The sequence below is a fragment of the Podarcis pityusensis genome, assembly GCF_964106645.2.
Source record: "Podarcis pityusensis genome assembly, chromosome: 17".
Lineage (NCBI taxonomy): Eukaryota > Metazoa > Chordata > Lepidosauria > Squamata > Lacertidae > Podarcis > Podarcis pityusensis.
Genome location: NC_138042.1, coordinates 13929911 through 13953781, shown reverse-complemented (window position 1 = coordinate 13953781; position 23871 = coordinate 13929911). Strand labels below are relative to the sequence as shown.

General features: G+C 44.6%; 1 protein-coding gene and 1 long non-coding RNA gene across 2 annotated transcripts in view; one reads left to right on the top strand and one right to left on the bottom strand.

The window, feature by feature from the left end:
• Positions 1-23871, bottom strand: part of LOC308466806 — a 219982-nt gene that overhangs the window by 42342 nt on the left and 153769 nt on the right. The gene's annotated exons all lie outside the window — the stretch shown is intronic.
• MTAP (methylthioadenosine phosphorylase) lies at positions 607-23032 on the top strand. Its single transcript, XM_080987932.1, has 8 exons — positions 607-722; positions 11487-11573; positions 11820-11878; positions 13694-13861; positions 14884-14986; positions 16415-16654; positions 18857-18979; positions 21189-23032. The coding sequence occupies exons 1-8, from the start codon at positions 687-689 to the stop codon at positions 21225-21227; spliced, it is 855 nt and encodes a 284-aa protein (XP_080844058.1). The 5' UTR covers positions 607-686; the 3' UTR covers positions 21228-23032.

The following is a 23871-nucleotide window of genomic DNA, read 5'->3' as shown; positions in this document are numbered from 1 at the left end:
GTCACGTAGCCCAACCCCTTGCAATGCAGGAATATGCAGGTGGCCCCTACGGGGTCCCAATCCTTGGCGTTTTCAGCACCTTGTTATCAGCTCCCTTGTTATTTTTGCTATGGACGCTGCATATAATCTTGCTATATTGGAATATGCTGGGGGGCTTTGCGCAATTAACGCGCCACAGCCGGATCCATTGTGTGGATCACGATCACAGCCAGCAATGATCGCTGCGGTCGGCTTGCTCGGGTGTGTTTCTTTTAACCTGGCTTCTTCCCAAGGTTTCCGCCTAGATTCCGTGAACTGCCTAGGAAACTGCAGCGACAAATGACACTTGTAGTTGAATGGCGAATTTTGGAGACGTAAAAGATTGGGATGATTAGGAGGAAATGATTGATAATAGGACCCACAAAGGGGAGGGGGGGGAATCCAGGAGATTCTCTGGAATCTTGATTTTAAGTTCTACGTTGGATTATGCGGTTGTAAAATTCTAATTTGAAAAACGAACTAACTAAATAAATGTATTAACTGAAATAAAAAAGGGAAGGGAAGGGAACTGGAGCGACAAACGGGAACCCCTTGGCTGGGCGGGATCCCCGCGCTTTGCGCTTCGCTTCCTGCCGGGGGCGGAGAGCCGGTGGGCGCGCCTGGCCAGGGACCGCCCTTCTCTCCACCGCTTCTCCTCCCCGAGCAACATGGCTGCAGCCGCCGCCGCCTGCTCGCCCGTGAAGGTAAGCGAGGCGCCTCCCTGCTGCTGCCGCCTCTCCCGGCTGGGGACGCATCTCGGCGGCTCCCTTTCCACGAAGGGGCGGCTCTCTTGGGCTCCCGGGGAACGGGAAGGGGGTCTGGGCGTGCGCGGGCGCGGCGGCGTTGGTGTGGGCCGGGAGTCCTTGGGGATCTCCATCGGCCTGCACAAGTCGTGCGCCTAGGCGCGGTGCTGGAGCCTGGAGGGTGTGTGGGTGTGGGTGCGCGCGCGCGCGCGGAGTCCCCTGGGTGCACTTACCCGGGAGTAAACCCTGCTTGGGCGCGAGGAGTGCCTGGCGACAGGCCGGGCTTTGTGCACAGGCGACGGTGGGTTTCTGCAGACATGCTCGGGGACACTTGGCCAAGTGACCCTGGCTTTTGTTAAACCCTGGATTTTGCCTTTGGGGTTTTCTTCTTCTTCTTCTTCTTCTTCTTCTTCTTCTTCTTCTTCTTCTTTTTTCTTGGAAAGCACAGTGGTTTAGAAACACCGCACACTACAGTATTAAGAATCCCAGAATGAATACCCCCCAGATTTGTGCGGCAAAGAAAACAGTTGCCCTGTGGATGCGCTTTTACCCCTGCCTCCACTCCCCTTGTTGCTCCCCCAAATGACCATCCAGAGTAATGGATCTGCTGTAGGTGATCTGGAGTCTGAGATAATAGAGGAAACTCAGATGAGTTTCCTCTATTAGTCACAGAGGGGCTTTCCACCATGTGCCGCTCAAATATAGCTAATCAACGGCTTTTAGAAATCTGGCGAACTGTCGTGCGTTTAGACACCTATATCATACAATCCTAGAATAGTACAGTTGAAAGGGACCCCTGAGGATCATCTAGGCCAACCCCCTGCAATGCAGGGATATGCATCTGTCTCATAAGGGGACCGAACTGCAACCTCGGCGTTATCAGCCCCAAGTTCTAACCAACTGAGCTGTGAGTCACAGAACCTGTTCCTTATACAGGACACCACATTGCTTTTTAGGGCACACTGAAATACCATGAATGGGCTATTTGCATTCCAATCCACGTGATCGATATTCCCTAGTTTGCCATTTCTGAAAGTGATTGTATCTGTTGCTTTGACAAAATGCATGCACTTAGATACACACACAGCAGCCGCTCCTCTTGAGAAGAGCTGTAGAGGTAGAATGTTTACTATCACAGTGGTACCTCGGGTTACATACGCTTCAGGTTACAGACTCCGCTAACCCAGAAATAGTGCTTCAGGTTAAGAACTTTGCTTCAGGATTAGAACAGAAATTGGGCTCCGGCGGCGTGGCAGCAGCAGGAGGCCCCATTAGCTAAAGTGGTGCTTCAGGTTAAGAACGGACCTCCAGAACGAATTAAGTACTTAACCCGAGGTACCACTGTACAGTGAGGAAACAGTGAGATCTTGCTGAATTTGATCTTGTCTCTTTCATGCCTTCATTGTATGTATTATTTTTAACATATCTTGAGTTGTCCCTTTTTTAAAAAATTATTCTGTGTGTCCACAAAGTTCGAATGTGTCACACGTAGCTGACAGGAGTTAGGGTTTGTTGAAGCAATAAGTACAAATCGTTTCCGACTTCATGGGAAAACCTTTAAAGTCATTCAGGCTTGTGATAGATGATTCCGCCAGGGGGTGGATGGGATCAGGGCGAAACCTTGCCTTTCCTCCTGACCTCTAAGCTCAGAGAGAAGGGCTGGAGCTGGTCACTGTTCTGCTGCACATGAGAATCCCAGTTGTCTCTGAAAAGCTGGGGGGAGGGATCCCCCCTGGAACTGTACTGGGCTTCCAAGACTTTTCCCTAGTCTTCATTCTGAATGTGAAATTAGGAAGAAAATTGGCAGAGGCGGGGGGATATTCCTGAAGTCACAATGGCTGGCATTCATGAACAGTGTTCAAAATTCACCAGGTGCATTTTGCACCGGGATATTGGCCACTCGCGGCCTAGAGGGAATGCCAGGATGGTATCTACCATCTGGAGGTACATGCCTGGGGATCCTTGGAGCTTGACTGTTTTCACACACTAATGACACACATCCTTTAGAATTCTATCTGTTGCATTTTATCTGCCCCATCAGAATGGATTTCTGGAACCAAAATGCATTTTTGGTGCAACCTTAGCAGAAGTAGTGAAGAAACTTATAGTGATTTTTTTGTTGCTTGTCTTCACTTCTCCCACCCCAATGCCCTGCTCAAAGTTGTGAAGAATGTTCTTACATTCTGAATGGCCCGTGCCACCATTAAGAAAAAGAGGCCAATACAGTGGTACCTCGGGTTACATACGCTTCAGGTTACAGACTCCGCTAACCCAGAAATATTACCTTGGGTTAAGAACTTTGCTTCAGGATGAGAACAGAAATCGTGCTTTGGCAGCGCGGTGGCAGCGGGAGGCCCCATTAGCTAAAGTGGTGCTTCAGGTTAAGAACAGTTTCAGGTTAAGAACGGACCCCCGGAACGAATTAAGTACTTAACCCGAGGTACCACTGTATATATGTGGACTGTCCCTGGGTCAGGTGACATTTCTTCTTTAAGTTCTCAGATCTCTCAACCCAGCTCAAAGTTGACATCTGAACTAGCCAGATGTTCAACTGAGGGTCAGCCACAGTGAGTCCATCTTTCGAAAAATAAGACTTTAGAGCCGTCTTGCCCCAAAATGGCAACTAGACATTCCATTTTGGTGACTGTAACCTTGGTTTAAGGAGCCATTTGGCACCTAGCTTATGTATATGAGTTCCTAACACTCTACCCAGGTAATAATAATAATAATAATAATAATAATAATAATAATAATTTATTATTTATACCCCGCCCATCTGGCTGGGTTTCCCCAGCCACTCTGGGTGGCTTCCAACAAAAGATTAAAAATACATTAAAACATCAGTCATTAAAAACTTCCCTAAACAGAGCTGCCTTCAGACATCTTCTAAAATCCAGGTAGTTGTTTATTTCCTTGACATCTGATGGGAGGGCGTTCCACAGGGCGGGCACCACCACCGAGAAGGCCCTCTGCCTGATTCCCTGTAACATGGCTTCTTGCGGTGAGGGAACCGCCAGAAGGCCCTCAGTGCTGGACCTCAGTGTCCGGGCAGATCAATGGGGTGGAGACGTTCCACCAAGTGAAGGTATCTTCACTTGTGACCACAAGTGGCCAGTAATCAGGGACAAAATGTGCCTGGCTCCTGGCTAATTTCAAACACTGGCCAGTGGGATAGAGTTGCAGCTGTAGCTTCTCTGCAATGGAGTTGCTACCACTTTGGTAGGGGGGCGGTACTAGCCAGGTGGTGGTGAGATAACGGCTGCGCAGGTGCCCTGATAGAGCTTATCCGGTGTTTCTGCGTGGGGCATCCGCACAATTCTGGCCTCTCTGCTACATCACCCCTCCCCTCCTGAGAAGTGGCAAAGACCCCCACTGATGGGAGGCAGTTGCTACAGTGGTCAAGTTGCTCCTCTTCTTTTCCCTTCCTTCATCTCAAGCACTTATCTTCCCTCTGGCCAGTCTTCAGCACAACGTTGTTGTTGTTTAGCCGTTTAGTCATGTCCGACTCTTCGTGACCCCATGGACCAGAGCACGCCAGGCACTCCTCTCTTCCACTGCCTCCCGCAGTTTGGCCAAGCTCATGCTGGTAGCTTCGAGAACACTGTCCAACCACCTCGTCCTCGGTCATCCCCTTCTCCTTGTGCCCTCAATCCTTCCCAACATCAGGGTCTTTTCCAGGGAGTCTTCTCTTCTCATGAGGTGGCCAAAGTCTTGGAGCCTCAGCTTCACGATCTGTCCTTCCAGTGAGCACTCAGGGCTAATTTCCTTAAGAGTGGATGTGTTTGATCTTCTTGCAGTCCACGGGACTCTCAGGAGTCTCCTCCAGCACCACAATTCAAAAGCATCCATTCTTCGGCGATCAGCCTTCTTTATGGTCCAGCTCTCACTTCCATACATCACAACGTTAGGCTCATTTAATCCCATTGACTTCAACTGGCTTAACAGTACGAACTCGGTGCTGCCTACGGTTTCAGAAAACTTGAGGCCTGTGCATTTTATCCTTGCCTGATGAAAGCCTCTCTCTGTTTTGCACAGGTGTAACATTCATTACTAAGCAGTTGGAGCGAGCGCATAGATAGATTGCTTTTGCAGCAAAATGGGATCCAGCTGATCACAGCAGAACATAATGTAATTGAAACCCAAAAGCAGCCAAACTCAGAAGCCCAAGTTGGTAGCTCTGGCTCTTGCGTAACAGCGAGGGTTGCCAGATAAACTTCAAGATCCGTTCCAGCTCTATAATTCTATGTGGAAGGGATTTGGTTGCCAGCTGGGTACAGTGGTACCTCAAGTTACATACGCTTCAGGTTACATACGCTTCAGGTTACAGACTCTGCTAACCCAGAAATAGTACCTCGGGTTAAGAACTTTGCTTCAGGATGAGAACAGAAATGCTCTGGCGGCTTGGCAGCAGCAGGAGGCCCCATTAGCTAAAGTGGTGCTTCAGGTTAAGAACAGTTTCAGGTTAAGAACGGACCTCTGGAACGAATTAAGTACTTAACCCGAGGTACGACTGTATTTGTAATGTGGAATGGTAGCTTCAGTTGCGTGACACGGGAACCTTTTGATGGTAACATTCAGGCAATATTATTCCAGCCTTCTTTGATGCTTTTACACAGGGTGGATTTGATTTAAATCAAATCGCTTTAAATCATTTCTTTACAGAAAGACTCGTTCTTGCTGGTATAATCTTAACATTTACAACCAGATGAAGGTTTCATTTTTGGAATAATAAATTTTCAGAGTGGTTTTTACAGTTATATAAAAAATTACTGATTTGGTTATACTATTAGAAATACAAAGACAGGCAATTATGAAATTATTGTTTGTATCTGGACAACTTTTCTGCTGTACTTTATTGGAAGGAGAAAAACAATCATTTCCTTAATAACAATTTAAACAATTTATTTAACTGAAACAATAACATTATAGCATATGTATCCATGTTTGTTAACTGAGGTGGTTAAATGATTAAAAAAAAACAACCTTAGATTGATGAAAAACTTAAAACAAATCCTTATTTCCTGATGAGTAGCCGTTGGACTATAATGTAACTTAAATAGAAAACTATCTTTAGAAAGATTTTCCCTCCAAAAGCATTTTATTTTAAAAATCCGATTTAAATTTAAACAAATCCAATTTTTTTATAATTTTTTTTTTAAAGCATTGATTTTTATCCACCCTGCTTTTAGGAGCACACTGGAAATTGCAAATCTGTCTTCACTTATGTTGCACCCAGTTTGCCTGCACTACCACTTCCATGCCACAAGATGGCAGCAAATCAGAAAGAATGTGTGTTTCTGTTTGCTGGTCCTTGGCAGGTTCTTCCAAGCTATGGCATGAACTTCAACCAGAGCTTTGGACTGATCACAAGAACCACATAGCCTTAGCCTAATGAAATAAATGTTCCTATTATAATTGAAAGTGAAGAAGGATCTTTTTAAATAAAAAAGAGGTCCGTCTTAAAGAAGTAGGCACGGGATGGAGTATTTTATGTCTCTTGCTGTTTATTTATTGTAAGTATCTGGCAACACAGATATTTATCCCCCACAATGGTTTACTTAATCCAGTGGTTTTCGAGCTGCGTCTCAGGAAAACTCGGGGTTCCTCGAAATCTCCCAGTTATTTATTTTTAAAATAAAATGCTTTTGGAGGAAAAATCTTTTTAAAGATTGTTGTTGTTGTTTAGTCGTTTAGTCGTGTCCGACTCTTCGTGACCCCATGGACCAGAGCACACCAGGCACCCCTGTCTTCCACTGCCTCCCACAGCTTGGTCAAACTCATGCTGGTAGCTTCAAGAACACTGTCCAACCATCTTGTCCTCTGTCATCCCCTTCTCCTTGCGCCCTCCATCTTTCCCAACATCAGAGTCTTTTCCAGGGAGTCTTCTCTTCTCATGAGGTGGCCAAAGTCTTGGAGCCTCAGCTTCACAATCTGTCCTTCCAGTGAGCACTCAGGGCTGATTTCCTTCAGAATGGTTTGATCTTCTTGCAGTCCATGGGACTCTCCTCCAGCACCACAATTCAAATGGATCCATTCTTTGGTGATCAGCCTTCTTTATGGTCAAGCTCTCAAATCCATACATCACTACTGGGAAAACCATAGCTTTAACAATAAGGACCTTTGTCGGCAAGGTGATGTCTCTGCTTTTTAAGATAGTTTTCTATTTAAGTTCCTAAGTGAAACCAGCATCAACAGCCAAGCTTGCTTAAGAGACAACTCATTCGATGCTCTTAAACTTTACCTGAGGTGGTTATTTTAAGGCAGGTCCAACAGGCCTGACATGTACCTTTTGCAAATTCTGGGGATTTCCTTCCAGAAATTCCTGCAACGTGGGGATTCCACAGTAGACAAATTGATGTGGAAAGAGTTCTCTGCAAGCAGAAAGCTATTAGATGTTTAAAGCCACCCCTACGGTGCTTTAATTTTTGATAGTTACAGGGGAACTTCATTTTTTGACTTTACAGTGGTACCTTGGTTCTCAAACACCTTGGTACTCAAACAACATGGAACCCAAACACTGCAAACCCAGAAGTAACTTCCAGTTTGCAAACTTTTTTCGGAAGTCAAACGTGCTCCGTTTTGAGTGACACACTTCCGTTTTGAGTGTTATTCTGAGGTCTGTCTGTTTTTGCTATTTATTTTGCGTTTTTGTGGCTTTGTTTGTTTTTGTGACTGGGTGGAACCCAGTTCAGCTACTGATTTTTAAAAAATATATTTTTTATTAGTTTTTATACATGTCTTCCAAACATTACATCCCATCTTAGAAAACATAACAGACCTTTGGCTATCACCGCCTAGGACTTCCATCAACCTCGACTGGTGGTTTTCTAACTTCCTTTCTAATTTTGCATTTTATTTTAATAGTTATTGCTATGAAATCCAAATCCTAAACAAACTCCTTCTTAGTCCTCTTTCGCAATAATTCATATAGTTCTCCTTACAAAATGTCTTGTAACCCTACAAGCGATGTCAATTGATTACAATTGTCTTTCAGATATATCGTGAATTTATTTCAGTTCAGCTACTGATTGATTGTGTGACTGCAGTACATTGTTTGTTGCTTTCATTTTGTTAGATAGTAAATTTCATGTTACACTGCTGTTTTAGGGGTTGTTTTTAAAAGTCTGGAACGGGTTAATCCATTTTGCATGACTTTCTATGGGAAAGCGCATCTTGGTTTTGGAACGGACTTCCGGAATGGATTAAGTTTGAGAACCAAGGTACCACTGTACTGGAGTTGTTCCACTCACTAACGGAAGACTTAAGCCTTATTACCTAGAGCATGGGCAGGCAACCTAAGGCCCGAGGGTCGGATCCGCCCCAATCACCTTCTAAATCCAGCCCGCCGACACCTGAGAATCACTGGCCTGCAAGTGCTCCAGTTGGAGAACCGCCTTCACCAAAGGTGTCATGGACTTTGAAGACACTTGAACTCAGGACGCAAGGGAGAAACGTGCCAAGAGGAAGGCATGTTTGGCAAACCCTCACTGTGTAAGGATGTGAGCATCCAGAATTGGCCTCCACAGTCACTTACGTACACATTGTAAAGATCACATTCATGGAAGACAATCTTACTCGGCTACGAGGGATCACCAAAGAAGCAACAGCAGCAGCTGCGGAGCAAACATCAGCTGTGCTCTAGGAACCGATCTGCTCAGCTAGGGCAAAAGTGAGACCTGTCTGACTTCACCAATGCCCAGCACAAACTGAGTGCCTATTTCATTCCTCAGACTCCTCTACAGTGGCAAAAATGACAGAAAGACTAAGAGAAAAAGACAGCAGAGACTTTGAAAAAGATTGGGAACCATTCATATTATATTTGCAGAAACAAAGAAAGGCAGTAGACTCGATGGCAGGATTTAAATAAACATCCACTTTATTAGCATCAGAAAATGTTTGGAAGATAGTGAAATAAGATGATGTATTTAATTTAGTTTTTATGTTTTTAAGGTTTGATGCTATGTTATTAATAACTTTTTCTGTTGAGAGATAGCAAAGCGGGTGAAAATAGAAACAAACCAGAAACGCAGGTTGGGGGAAGTCTTGGAGGGAGGGAGGAATATATACCGTATTTTTCGCCCCATAGGACGCACTTTTTCCCCTCCAAAAATGAAGGGGAAATCTGTGTGCGTCCTATGGGGCGAATGCAGGCTTTTGCTGAAGCTTGGAGAGCGAGAGGGGTTGGTGCGCACCGACCCCTCTCGCTCTCCAGGATTCAGGAAGCTATCCGCAAGCCTGGGGAGCCCGCGGTAGTTCCCGCAGGGCTCCCTAGGCTGCGGATAGCAGCCTGCTGCCCAGAGCGCGGGGCGTGCTGAAGCCGCGGCTGGGGGGGGGGAATAATTTTTTTTTCTTTATCCCCCCCCCCCCAAAAAAAACTAGGTGCGTCCTATGGGCCGGTGCACCCTATAGGGCGAAAAATATGGTATGTAATGAACGAAAATGAAAAATGATTTTTTTAAAAAAAATTAAAGAATCCTCTACAGTGGCAAGAGTTCTAGGACATGGCTGGGCAAACTAAGGCCCGGGGGCTGGATCTGGCCCAATCACCTTATAAAGCTGTCCCGCAGTCGGTCCAGGAATCAGCATGTTTTTACATGAGTAGAATGTTTCCTTTTATTTAAAATGCACCTATGGGTTCTTTGTGGGGCCTGCCTGGTGTTTTGACATGAGCAGAATGTGTGCTTTTATTTAAAATGCATCTCTGGGTTATTTGTGGGGCATAGGAATTCGTTCTCCCCCCAAAAAAAAATATAGTCTGCCCCCCCCACAAGGTCTGAGGGACAGGGGACCGGCCCCCTGCTGAAAAAGTTTGCTGACTCCTGACCTAGAGCCAATTACTGAGGCTGGGGGCAGGGAATGGGGGGGTTGGTTGGTTTTCCATCAGTCCCATTCATACCTATTTGCTGTTCTCATCTGGTTGAGGCGGAAAGCCCCAGACTGGCACACTGGCTGCCCTCTGCGGAAGGAGGAAATGTGGGTGGGTGGCAGAGTTTTCCCTTCCCTATCCCAGCCAGCTGTAAGGAAGCTGCCTAGGACTAAAAATAGGGTGATTGGTTTTTTCCATTCCTGACCTTAAAAAAAACAACCCCAGCACAAGAATGGTTTCATTGTTGTAGCAGGGATGCCCAAACTCTGCCTTCTTGAGGAATCATCCTCCCTGGGTCTGGCAGTTCATTTGAATGAACTCAACTGGCTTGATCACAAGTTGTCAGGCTCCATCCTAAAGTGACGCTATCTGCCCGCAAGCCGTGTCCTAACCATGCGCTCGCTGGACACCTTAAAATCATCACCCACTCTTGGAATAACAGGTTTGGAATTGCCCAAGAAAAATTATTTTTGTATGCCACAACTGCTGCTCATATTTTGTTAGCTAAAAAGTGGAAAACCCAAGAATTACCAAGAATAGAAGAATGGCAGATGAAGATGATGGATTTTTCGGAGCTAGCCAACCTAACTGGAAGAGTCCGCCACCAGAAGGAAGAGGAATATCAGGAAGAGTGGAATAAATTTAATGATTATCTAGTTAAATTTGTTAAGTTAAATTAATTGAAAATAGCTTGCAGATACTTAATTGACTTAGGATTTTATTTATGTTAAGTGATGCATTAATATGTTTAATTCCATAAGGTGAAGATTTAAGGATGTTAATGTTTAAGTAAAATTTCACAAGAATTGGGATTTGGAAAACCGTTAAAAGGACATGCAATGAAATTCAACCAAGGGGAAGCTAGGAAGTCACTTAACAAAGTTAATAAGTGTAATTTTCAATAAGGCTATGGTTTATGTTTGTTTGTCTTGTGTGTGTGTTTGTTTGTTTGTTTATAATACTGTGAAAACCAATAATTTTTTTGGGATAAAATAGAATAAAATCATCACCCGCTCTTGCTGCAAACATCTTCACTTGGCCACCAGCATCCTACTAAACTTTGAACCACGTTGGACTTCTCCAAGGTCATCTCTGCACGCAGCCCCTCCAGGTGGTTTTGTAGCCTTCCCTCACCTCTGTCCCAGGCAGAGTGCCCAGTGGTCAAGGATGGTGGAAGTCCCACAGGTTTCCCGTCGCTGGCATGGGGATTTCTGCAGGAATCAGGGTGGATAAAAATCAATGATTTTCAAAAAATAATTTTAAAAATCGGATTTTATTTTTTAATTTAAATCGGATTTTTAATATAAAATTTGGAGGGAAAATCTTTCTAAAGATAGTTTCCTATTTAGGTTAAATTATAGTCCAAAGACGTATTCATCAGGAATAAGGATTTGTTTTATGTTTCTCATGTGTGCTAAAACTCAGTCTAAGTTGGGGTTTTTTAAAAATGAATTGTTTAACCACATCAGTTAACAAACATGGATACATACGCTATAGTGTTGTTTCAGTTAAATAAATTGTTTAAATTGTTATTAAGGAAATGGTTATTTTTCTCCTTCCAATGAAGTACAGCAGAAAGTTTTCTCATGTCATTTGTGTATGTCATTTGTGTATCACAAAAATAGCATAATAAATGTGGAAAAATATCTACAATGTATGTTTCATTATTAGTGGTCAGTGTATTAGTTCTTGGTTCATGGATTGGTTTAAACAATTAGGAGGAAGAAGAAGAAAGGGGGAGAGGGAAGGGGGGAATGGCGAGTGGGGTGGGGCAGGTGACAACCAAACACTATTGTGGTGTAACATTTAGTAATAGTTTCAATTGTCTTCCAAACTAATGCGTGTTTCTTGTGCTCAAGATTGGAATTATCGGAGGGACCGGTCTGGACGACCCAGACATATTAGAAGGACGAACAGAAAAATACGTCGATACGCCTTATGGAAAGGTAGGTACCAATAACCTTTTGGATAATTGGCTTTTTTAATTCAATTTTAATTTGGTATTGTATTAATGTGGCTTTTATTGGATTGTTTTAAATGTAAATAAATAAATAAATAAATAAATAGAATCTCCCCCCCACCCCCTTAATCATGCCTAAATAGCAATTAAGATTGTTTAAAATTCACAGTTGGCATTCTGTAATGTGTTGTCTTCCATCCCTGTCTTGTGTTATTTCTGTTTTTAACTATAGCCATCAGATGCTCTGATTTTGGGGAAGATAAAAAACGTTGACTGTGTGCTTCTAGCCAGGTAAGAATTCCTTAAGCATCACTTGTATTTCTCTTCTACTGAAAAATTAAGGTTTGCTGTAAATGTATTAAATCAAGGCATCTAACCTGCTAAAGATGCACGCTAAATGCTGAGAATTATTGCCAGCATTTCAGTAAATTTTAATTGGTTTATAGTTCTTGACTGGCTTTATTGAGTTCTCTGCCTTAAAAATTGTTCCCCTTTCTTTAGAACTTCCAAGTTCAGTTAATTGTGTTGGACAACACATATGCTTGCTGAAAACTTACCTGTTTCAGCTGGCCTGTGCAGACACGTTATTTTGTTTCATCTGTACTTCAGTTTGTTTTATTGTTTTTAACGGATTTTTAAATGTTTTGAATATGTTTTTATTCTTTTTTAAATTGTGGAGTTTTGTTTTTAATCACAGAAGTTTTTGCTGCCCTGTAAGGAAGGTTGGGATATAAATTTAACAGATAGGTGCAAATTAAATGTAAACTTTCCTGAGAGTTTGGGACAGAAGAATACAGAGACATAAAAAATTATAAAATCTACCAGTCCTAAAAACCTTAAAATCCCAGGCCTTGAATCCCAGGGCTGAGGATTTGAACCAGAAACTATATGTAGAAAGGGAAAGTGAAAGGACCCCTGAATGGTTAAGTCCAGTCAAAGGCGACTATGGGGTTGTGGCGCTCATCTCGCTTTCAGGCCGAGGGAGCTGACGTTTGTCCACAGACAGCTTTCCGGGTCATGTGGCCAGCAGGACTAAACCACTTCTGGCACATGGAGGACCATGACGGAAACCAGAGCACACGGAAATGCTGTTTACCTTCTCGCCGCAGCGGTACCTAGTTATCTACTTGCACTGGTGTGCTTTTGACCTACTAGGTTGGCAAAAGCTGAGACAGAGCAATGGGAGCTCACTCCGTCGTGGGAATTCGAACCGCCAACCTTCCAATCGGCAAGCCCAAGCGGCTCAGTGGTTTAGACCACAGCGCCACCCGCTCCCTTGATTTAATATAAGCAGCCTATAAGCTGCTTATAAAAAATCACCTAAGACAGACAAAAAGATAAAACACTCATAAAACAAAAGAAAATTAATGAATGAGATCGAGAACTATTCTACATGGAAGGACTAATGGATAGGTAAAAAAGGTAATGGACCCCTGGACAGTTAAGTCCAGTCAAAGGCAACTGTGGGGTTGCGGCGCTCATCTCTCTTTCAGACTGAGGGAGCCGGCGTTTGTCCACAGACAGCTTTCATGTGGCCAGCAGAACTAAACCGCTTCTGGCACAACGGGACACCATGATGGAAACCAGAGTGCACGGAAACGCCGTTTACCTTCCCAACGCAGCAGTACCTATTTATCTACTTACACTGGCGTGCTTTCCAACTGCTAAGTTAGCAGGAGCAGGGACAGAGCAATGGGAGCTCACCCCATCGCAGGGATTTGAACCACCGACCTTCCGATCGGCAAGCCCAAGAGGCTCCATGGTTTAGACCACAGCACCACCTGCTCCCTTAGAAACTATATGTACTAAACCCTCATAGCTTCTGGCACACAAGGTGTATGACATTTGTCCCTGAAATGGGAAAGCAAGTTGAAGCCTCTGGATTGGCCAGATCTATTGGTCCTGATCCCCAGCTACTCTCCTCACACCATTCTTACATAAGTAAATTGCTTTTAAAGAGGTGGTGGAACAGAATAAAACCACTGTTTGGTGAATTCATTCCTAACCCCAACAGAAAACGCATCTTTCCCTGAGTTGCTTGCTTCCCCCAACCCCGTCTTGAATTTTAGCTTTGCTGTTTTTCCCCTCCCCTCTTTCTCTACGTAGGCATGGAAGGCATCACACCATCATTCCGACACATGTCAATTACCGTGCCAATCTGTGGGCTCTGAAGGAAGAGGGCTGCACTCATCTGCTGGTGACCACAGCCTGTGGTTCTTTGAGAGAAGAGATTCAGCCTGGAGACGTTGTCATAATAGATCAGTTCATAGACAGGTAAAAAAAAGATGGAGATCTTATATGAGGAGGTAGGCTGGGCAATCATTGAATTAGATCTTGGGCTGGAGCAAAAGCTTTATTCCCAAAGCATCCCTGCTTTTCATATATGGATTATATTAATGGGGTGGTGAGGGGTTGTAATGAAAATACCGATTTGTGAATCTGGAACCAAAGACCACTCGTTGTTGTTGTTGTTGTTTAGTCGTTTACTTGTGTCCGACTCTTTGTGACCCCATGGACCAGAGCACGCCAGGCCCTCCTGTCTTCCACTGCCTCCCGCAGTTTGGTCAAACTCATGTTTGTAGCTTTGAGAACACTGTCCAACCATCTCGTCCTCTGTCGTCCCCTTCTTCTTGTGCCCTCCATCTTTCCCAACATCAGGGTCTTTTCCAGGGAGTCTTCTCTTCTCATGAGGTGGCCAAAGTACTGGAGCCTCAGCTTCACAATCTGTCCTTCCAGTGAGCACTCAGGGCTGATTTCCTTAAGAAGCGATAGGTTTGATCTTCTTGCAGTCCATGGGACTCTCAAGAGTCTCTTCCAGCACCATAATTCAAAAGCATCAATTCTTCGATGCTCAGACCACACTACACATACTTGATTCAGGGGAAACCTAAGTGTGGGAATGTTTAGGAATGTAGGAGAATGTTCAGGAATGTAGGACAGGCGGCCCATGGGGGTTGTTTAACCGGCCCACGAGCCGCCCCCGAACCAAGGCACGGGGACTCGCTTCCGCAGCGCCGGAAATCGCATCTGCGCAGACAGCAGAAATCGCAGGCGCACAGATGCAGACACCGGAAATTGCAGGTGCGCAGACTCCAGAAATCTCTGCTGGAGTGAACCGGTCCAGGCGAGGTAAACCTTGCTGACCCCTACTCTACTGATCTTCTGTCGGCTCGCAAGATGGAAAAAAAGAGGCGAATGGGTGGCATTGATACTACAGTGACTGAACATGCTGACCTTTCCTTGCCAATCAGGTGTTTTTTTTTAAATTTCTAATCAATGTTTTTCCCCACCCACAGGACCACCAAAAGGCATCTCACCTTTTACGATGGGAGCTGTCCCGGCCTCCCGGGAGTCTGCCACATCCCTATGGCAGAACCTTTCTGCGCCAAAACTAGAGAGGTTTGTGGATCTTCGCTTATTGAGTCCGTCGTCTGCGGCTGGAATCTCAACAGCCTGTAGATCAGCAGAAAGTGCTTATGAATGTATAGGAAGGGGGTGAAAGAGAAACATGTTGCTGGTTTTCCTTTCCAGCTTTATCCCCTCCTGTTTCATTTAATGTTGATATTGGGGGGGGGGGTTGCCACTTGGTAAATGCTGAGCCACTTCCCTGTTCTTCCTGCAGATTACTTTATCATTATTATTATTAGAAAAATAATTATAAAATTACAAAAGTACACAGAGTAATATAAGATGCAAAGAGGGAGAAACAAGAAATAGTACCCATATCATCATCATCAAACCTTTTATTGGCATCACATACAAACATCCAAAACAAATCAATACAGAATTACCACTCCCCCAGTGGTAATTTGTGCATATTTTGTACATTACCAAAAAAAAAAAGGATGGGGGGAGGACTTGTTATTGTGGTTAACCTGCATATTACTTTTTAAAGAGGTGCATTAAAGGGCTGGTGCCTTGCTGCTTTTGTCGTAATTCTTTGTAAACAGATATATATATGTATAGATAGATAGAGAGTTTTAATAGACGCGGGTGGCGCTGTGGTCTAAACCACTGAGCCTTGGGCTTACTGATTGAAAGGTGGGCGGTTTGAATCCCCGCGATGGGGTGAGCTCCCTTTGCTAGGTCCCTGCTCCTGCCAACCTAGCAGTTCGGAAGCACGTCAAAATGCAAGTAGATAAATAGGTACCACTCCGGCAGGAAGGTAAACAGCGTTTCTGTGCGCTGCTCTGATTTCTGTGTCCCGTTGTGCCAGAAGTGGTTTAGTCCTGCTGGCCACATGACCTGGAAAAACTGTGGACAAACGCTGGCTGCCTCGGCCTGAAAGCGAGATGAGCGCCGCAACCCCAGAGTCGTCTGCGACTGGACTTAACTGTCAGGGGTCCTTTACCTTTTAGGTAAAGGTAAAGGGACCCCTGACCATTAGGTCCCGTCACGGACGACTCTGGGGTTGCGGCGCTCATCTCGCTTTATTGGCCGAGGGAGCCGGCGTACACCTTGCGGGTCATGTGGCCAGCAAGACTAAGCTGCTTCTGGCGAACCAGACCAGTGCACGGAAATGCCGTTTACCTTATCGCCAGAGCGGTACCTATTTATCTACTTGCACTTTGATGTGCTTTTGAACTGCTAGGTTGTCAGGAGCAGGGACTGAGCAACAGGAGCTCAGCCCGTCACGGAGATTCGAACTGCCGACCTTCTGATCAGCAAGTCCTAGGCTCTTTTGGTTTAGACCACAGCGCCACCCGCATCCCTCCCCTTACCAAAATAGATTTTAACAAGACTGCTAAACTAAATTTGGGGGCGCTGGGCGGGTCTTTGCACCCTAGCGCACAAATGCTAAAGACGGTCCTGTGTCTGTGTGTCCAGGTCCTTATGGATGTGGCCAAGAAGCTTGGCATCAAGTCCCACTCCAAAGGGACCATGATCACCATCGAAGGGCCGCGTTTCAGTTCCCGAGCTGAGAGCCTCATGTTTCGCAGCTGGGGAGGCGACGTCATCAACATGACTACGGTCCCCGAAGTGGTTCTTGCCAGGGAAGCTGGTCTCTGCTATGCAAGCATTGCCATGGCCACAGACTACGACTGCTGGAAGGAACACGAAGAAACTGTGAGTGACAGTTGCTTCTCGCTTTTAGGTTTGGTTGCCAAGCGGGGATCCTTAGGTAGCTAAAATGGCGCCATACATGCAGAAGGGGGGAGGCGCTACCAGAGGCCTTTTTTCTTGGAATAACAGGTTTGGAATTGCCCAAGAAAGATGTTAAATTATTTTTGTATGCCACAACTGCTGCTCGTATTTTGTTAGCTAAAAAGTGGAAAACCCAAGAATTACCAACGATAGAAGAATGGCAGATGAAGATGATGGATTTTTCAGAGCTAGCCGACCTGACCGGAAGAGTCCGCTACCAGGAGGAGGAGGAGTATCAGGAAGAATGGAATAAATTTAATGATTATTTAGTTAAATATGTTAAGTTAAATTAACTGAAAACAGCTTGCAGATACTTAATTGGCTTAGGATTTTATTTATGTTAAGTGATGAATTAAGTGATGAATTAATATGTTTAATTTCATAATGTGAAGATCTAAGGATGTTAATGTCTAAGTTAAATTTTATAAGAACTGCAGTTTGGAAAACCGTTAAAAGGATATGCAATGAAATTCAACCAAGGGGAAGCAAGGAAGTCACTTAACAATGTTAATAAGAGTAATTTTCAATAAGGCTATGATTTATGTTTGTTTGTCTTATGTGTTTGTTTGTTTATAATGTTGTGAAAACCAATAAAAAAATTGGGGGGAAAAGAAGAAGGGGGGAGGCGCTGGCAGGTTTGTGGTGACACCCCAGTTTTACGGAGATACGAAAAATATTCAGAAGGGACCCCCCCTTTTTGGCAGAGATGAAATTTTTGCTACACTTTTAAATCTTTACATATAAATTCCAGATTTCAAATTTGTTTTACATTTCTCTTTAAACTTTTGACTTCCTGCCTTTCCTTCCACGCTGTTCTTAATCCCATCCTATTTACATACTGCACTCTGAGAAAATTTCACCTACCACATATTCTTCCATTTCAAATACAGTGGTACCTTGGTTGTCGAACTTAATCCGTTCCGGGAGTCTGTTTGGCTTCCAAAAAACGTTTGCAAACCGGAACACTTACTTCTGGGTTTGTGGTGTTCAGGAGCTGATTTGTTCGGGAGCCAAACCATTCAAAAACCAAGGTACCAGTGTAGTATCATTTTCCTTCCACTGCTTATATTTCAAATCCTGCTTGCGATTTCATCTGATCATGGCATTTTTTCAGATATTCCCAAAAGGACTTCCATTCTTCCAGGAATCGTCCCTCATGTCAGTTTCATAATTTTGCTGTTAGTTTCACCAGTTTTGCAAAGCCCATTAGCTTTAAAATCCATTCTTCTTTCATTTGTGTTTCGTCTTCTTCCCAGTTCTGCTTATTTTCTTTCTTTCCTTTCACCACTAAAAATCAACATAGTTGCCCCCTGTTTTCATGGGGAGGAGTATTTTGGGGAAACATGGAGGAAGATTTCTCATGTCCCCCTGCATATATTTTAGCAGTACAGTGGTACCTTGGAAGTTGAGTGGAATCTGTTCTGGAATTCCGTTCGACTTCCAAAACATTCGGAAACCAAGGCGCAGCTTCCGATTGGCTGCAGGAAGCTCCTGCAGCCAATCGGAAGCCGTGGAAGTCACATCAGACGTTTGGGTTCCAAAGAGCGTTTGAAAACCAGAACAATCACTTCCGGTTTTTGATTATTCGGGAGCCAAAACATTCAAGTTCAAAGGCGTTTGGCTTCCCAGGTTCCACTGTAATGCATTTGATATACCACGAAGTTTGCCAGCATCTCTCTCTTCCTCCCCCCTTCCTCTCAACAGTCAGCTGCAAACTCAAATTTTTGAATTCAATGCATCACAAAGTTTACCTGAGACCAGGGGTCAGCAAACTTTTTCAGCAGGGGGCCGGTCCCCTGTCCCTCAGACCTTGTGGGGGGCCGGACTATAGTTTTTTTGGGGGGGGGGAAATGGACAAATTCCTATGCCCCACAAATAAACCAGAGATTCATTTTAAATAAAAGCACGCATTCTACTCATGTAAAAACACACTGATTCTCGGACCGTCTGCAGGCCAGATTGAGAAGGCGATTGGGCTGGGTCTTAGTTTGCCTACCCATGCCTGAGAAGTTTTAAACTTTTCCAGTATGCAATCCTATCCATATCAACTCATAAGTATATGGGTGGTGTGTGTGTGTTTTTTTAATTCAGTGGAATTTGCTTTCATTGTTGTTGTACTTCCAGGTTTCGGTGGATAAAGTGTTGAAGACATTGAAGGAAAACGCCAATAAAGCAACAAGCTTGCTGCTGACTACTATACCCCTGATCGGTTCCATGGACTGGGCAGAAACCCAGCAGAACTTGAAAGTAATATATTTTTAATTCCTCCCAATATCTTTGTGTCTGAACTCTTTAAACGTGTTTCAAAAGTTAGTGCGTAGCGAAAGGAGAGCAACAGATATATGGGTATGCTTAATGTGTGTTTGAAAACTAAAAACCAGCAAATTAAAAGAAGGCTAGCTGGACAAAAAGGCCCCAAAGAAAGCTGCAGAATTTCAAATCAGGAAAGGAAAACAGAATGCTGAGTTGAAGTCCGGTTTTCCTTTGCCTGACATTTTTACCGGGGCCGGAAGCTCATGATAGACCAAGAGATTGCATTCGGCAGAAGAGACGCTGACCCAGAGAAGTTATTCTCCTCTTACCTATTGCTGTGGGTGCCGCTGCAGAAATAATAATAATAATAATAATAATAATAATAATAATTTATTATTTGTACCCCGCCCATCTGGCTGGGTTTCCCCAGCCACTCTGGGCAGCTTCCAACAAAGATTAAGAATACATTAAAATGTCACACATTAAAAACTTCCCTGAACAGGGCTGCCTTCAGATGTCTTCTAAATGTCAGGTAGTTGTTTTTCTCTGACATCTGGTGGGAGGGCGTTCCACAGGGCGGGCGCCACCACCGAGAAGGCCCTCTGCCTGGTTCCCTGTAGCTTTGCTTCTCGCAGCGAGGGAACCGCCAGAAGGCCCTCAGAGCTGGACCTCCGTGTCCAGGCTGGACGGTGGGGGTGGACGATACTCCTTCAGGTATACTGGGCTGAGGCCGTTTAGGGCTTTAAAGGTCAGCACCAACACTTTGAATTGTGCTCGGAAACGTACTAGTAGCCAATGTAGGTCTTTCAAGACCGGTGTTATGTGGTTCCAGCAGCCACTCCCAGCCACCAGTCTAGCTGCTGCATTCTGGGTTAGTTGCAGTTTCCGGGTCACCTTCAAAGGTAGCCCCACATAGAGCGCATTGCAGTACTCCAAGCGGGAGATAACCCCGGGCATATACATAGGAAACAGGCAAAACTATATTAAAACACGTTACCTTTGTTCCACATAAATGTGTCCTTTCTAGGTTGCTTTATACGTAATATCTTTGTATGGGCAACATAGAATAATATAAATTAAGCATCCACACATGGAGGAAAACTGAATATATTGTGTGTGTGTGTAGAGAGTTGGTTAACTCCGGGTAAATCTAGAATTGCTCATTTTCGCTGAGAGAAGAGGAGGGTGCTCCCAGGTGAGACCTGGGAGGACACACCTTTCACTGTAAGAAATTTGTTGTTGCTGTTTAGTCGATTAGTCGTGTCCGACTCTTCGTGACCCCATGGACCAGAGCACGCCAGGCCCTCCTGTCTTCCACTGCCTCCCACAGTTTGGTCAAACTCATGCTGGTAGCTTCGAGAACGCTGTCCAACCATCTCGTCCTCTGTCGTCCCCTTCTCCTTGTGCCCTCCATCTTTCCCAACATCAGGGTCTTTTCCAGGGAGCCTTCTCTTCTCATGAGGTGGCCAAAGTCTTGGAGCCTCACCTTCAGGATCTGTCCTTCTAGTGAGCACTCAGGGCTGATTTCCTTAAGAATGGATAGGTTTGCTTTGCTTGCAGTCCATGGGACTCTCAAGAGTCTCCTCCAGTACCATAATTCAAAAGCATCAATTCTTCGGCGATCAGCCTTCTTTATGGTCCATGCAATTAGCATGGCAAATTTATACTTTATGAACTTCCTTTGCTTTTAGTGGGAAGCAATTCTGCAGCTCCCAAGAAATGGCATTTGATACAGAGAAAATGTGTCCTGCCTTCCTTGGATCCCTGTCCTTCTTTGCTTCATGTATTCACTATAGGTCATGGCATTCTAGATGTAGAACAAAAAACTGAGTATGTAGTAAACTAAGAGCTAAGCCCAAATAAATCCCTCGGATCTTTTGTGTGAGTGTGGGTTGAGGTCCATAAAGGTCCCTGGTGACTTGAACTTTTAAAAGTGGTAATAAATGCCAGCTTCATTATTGTGACTCTAAATCCTAAAATTACTTCCATGACTTGATTTACCTTTTAACCAATATTTTGCTCCTTTACAATTCAAAGGAACCCGTTTATTTTGCCTTGGAGGAAATTTTTGGGGGAAGTTAGCTGTCCAAAATTTAGAACAAGTTTGTATAAAGCATTTATACTTTTGAACAATTAAAAGCTTTAAACTGCATTGAAAAGTAATCCTCTATTTTCTTTTTCTTTTTTCATTTTTGTGTTTCAGAATACTCTGCAGCTGTCAGTTATGCTACCAAAACATTAAAAGCATGGCAAGATGCTCTGAAGCTGGTTTGAGAAGATGCATCTTTTGAGAACATGGCAATGCCCTCAAATTATATGGTTAAAATACGCAGCATTTTCATTCTATCTGCTAGTACTTTTCGTTTCGGCACAAAACGTGTAGGGGTTAAGGAGTGGAACATGCCCACCAGACTGGGAATTTAATTAATTGCGGGAACTGACTACCACCCAATAGGAATTATTAGCAAACATTTAATAATCTTGTTTATAGACATGGAACAAGAAAATAAGATGTCATGGTATGCAGTTCTGACAAGTTCTTGGCTCATCACCCATCTCAAAGATGTCAAGGCATAGGCGAGATGACAGCCTATACTCTTTAACTACTCCAGACAGGGAGGAAAACAACCCAGAAACCAAAACCCAAAATCTTGTAAATCAGTGGAATTGATATGTCTTTGTTCAGTGGCATTTTTTAAAATGCAAAGAAACGGTTTTTTTGAACTGTGGTTCTTTTGTGTTTTTTATATTTTTTTAAGACCTTTTCAGACTTTTTTAATATAAATTTATTTACGTTTTTACAAAAGTGGTTGCCTTCTAGATGGGAGCGTTTGAATGGTATCTGATGAACGTGCTGCTAACCCCCCCCCCCTCACCCACCCGGTGCTGACTGCGGGTCATGGAATAACTCCATTTAGACATTCTAGTGCAGGCCACCAGCAACATGCTGCTGCTGCTCTCTGCGCATGCTCCATGTCCCAAGTATGCTCGCTTCAACCGGAAGTCCTTCCGACCCTTCTCAGCTGTTCTCTTCTACAGTGGTACCTCTGGTTGCGAACGGGATCCGTTCTGGAGGCCTGTGCGCAACCTGAAAAGAGTGCAACCTGAAGCAGCATATCTGCGCAGGTGTGCGGCGCGATTTAGTGCTTGTGCGCATGCGCAAAGCGTGATTTAGCGCTTCTGCACATGTGCGAGCGGTGAAACCCGGAAGTAACCCTTTCCGGTACTTCCGGCTCGCCGCAGGACGCAACCTGAAAAGACGTATCGTGTTTTTTTCTCTATAAGACTCGCTTTTTCCCTCCTAAAAAGTAAGGGGAAATGTGTGTGCATCTTATGGAGTGAATGCAGGCTGCGCAGCTTTCCCAGAAGCCAGAACAGCGAGAGGGAGCGCTGCTTTCACTGAGCAGCGATCCTTCTCATTGTTCTGGCTTCTGAGATTCAGAATGTTTTTTTTCTTGTTTTCCTCCTCCAAAAACTAGGTGCGTCTTATGGTCTGGTGCGTCTTATAGAGCAAAAAATACGTAACCTGAAACATCCGTAACATGAGGTATGACTGTATCCAGGTCAGCAAAAACACTGCGTTCCAGGGACCTTGGTGGGGGCCTCCTGTTTGATGCCCCCCCCCCCGCAAGGGGCCAGAGTTTCTCCTTGAAGTGAGCATGTTGCACCATGGCTGAGCATGCGGAAAGAGTCGCATTGGTTAGCCGCCAAGGGTGGCGTCGCGAGAGAAGGGAAGGGTATGCTGGCTTCTAAGGGGACCATTGGGATTGCACAGGCGTCGCGTTTGGGAAGACGTTGGCCTGCGCTAAGAGAATTCTGTACCAAACCATTTCACCTGCCTTACTGTGTTGTGACGATCTGCTCTGTTCTTCCGAAGAATGCGTTGGCTCCATTCCGGTTCGTCAGAGTGGCGTCGGTGAATGTACGCGATACGCACAGATAATATCCCTGCGGTTTATTTCTACACTGTGTTTGTTTTAACGCCCACACTTGCCTTTAAGAAAAAGAATGTGCTTCTTCTATCTAATAAAACCAAACGTAACCTCCTGTGTGTAAGCGAGACTTCTTGGGGGGGGGGGTTAGAAAGAATTCAAACTGAATGGTTTTTCATGTGCAAGTGAGAGGTCAGATAAAATGAAGAGAGATTTCACCCACCATAAAAACAAATGTGGACTATGGCTGCTTTAAGATGATGGCAACTTGGATACTATCAGCCATATTACTGGGCGGTAAAAAAAAATGGCTTGTTTTGCTTTGCCAAGCACAATTCCTACAGATAGTTTTAACACTTTATACCAACATGGCATATTTTGGAGCAGGGATAGAATCACAGGATTGTGGAGTTGGAAGAGTCGATCCAGTCCAACCCCATGCAATAATAATAATATAAATACTTTTATTATTTATACCCCGCCCATCTGGCTGGGTTTCCCCAGCCACTCTGTGTGGCTACGTACAGAACACTTAAAACAGAATAGAACTTCAAATATTAAAAACTTCCCTAAACAGGGCAGCCTTCAGGTGCCTTCTCAAAGTCAGATAGTTTTCTGTTTCCTTGACATCTGATGGGAGGGCGTTCCACAGGGCGGGTGCCACCACTGAGAAGGCCCTCTGCCTGGTTCCCAGTAACTTCGCTTCTTGCTGGGAGGGAACCGCCAGAAGACCCTCGGCGCTGGACCTCTGTGTCTGGGCTGGATGATGGGGGAGGAGACGCTCCTTCAGGTCTACCCGGCCGAGACAGCTGTCTCCTACAGGGATCGAAGCTGCAACCTTGGCATTATCAGCACCATGCTCTAACCACCTGAGCTATTCAGGATGAGGAACCTAATTTTTGTGTGTGTCCAGGGACCATATTTCCTCGTGAGCAGCTTTCTGAAGGGCCATGT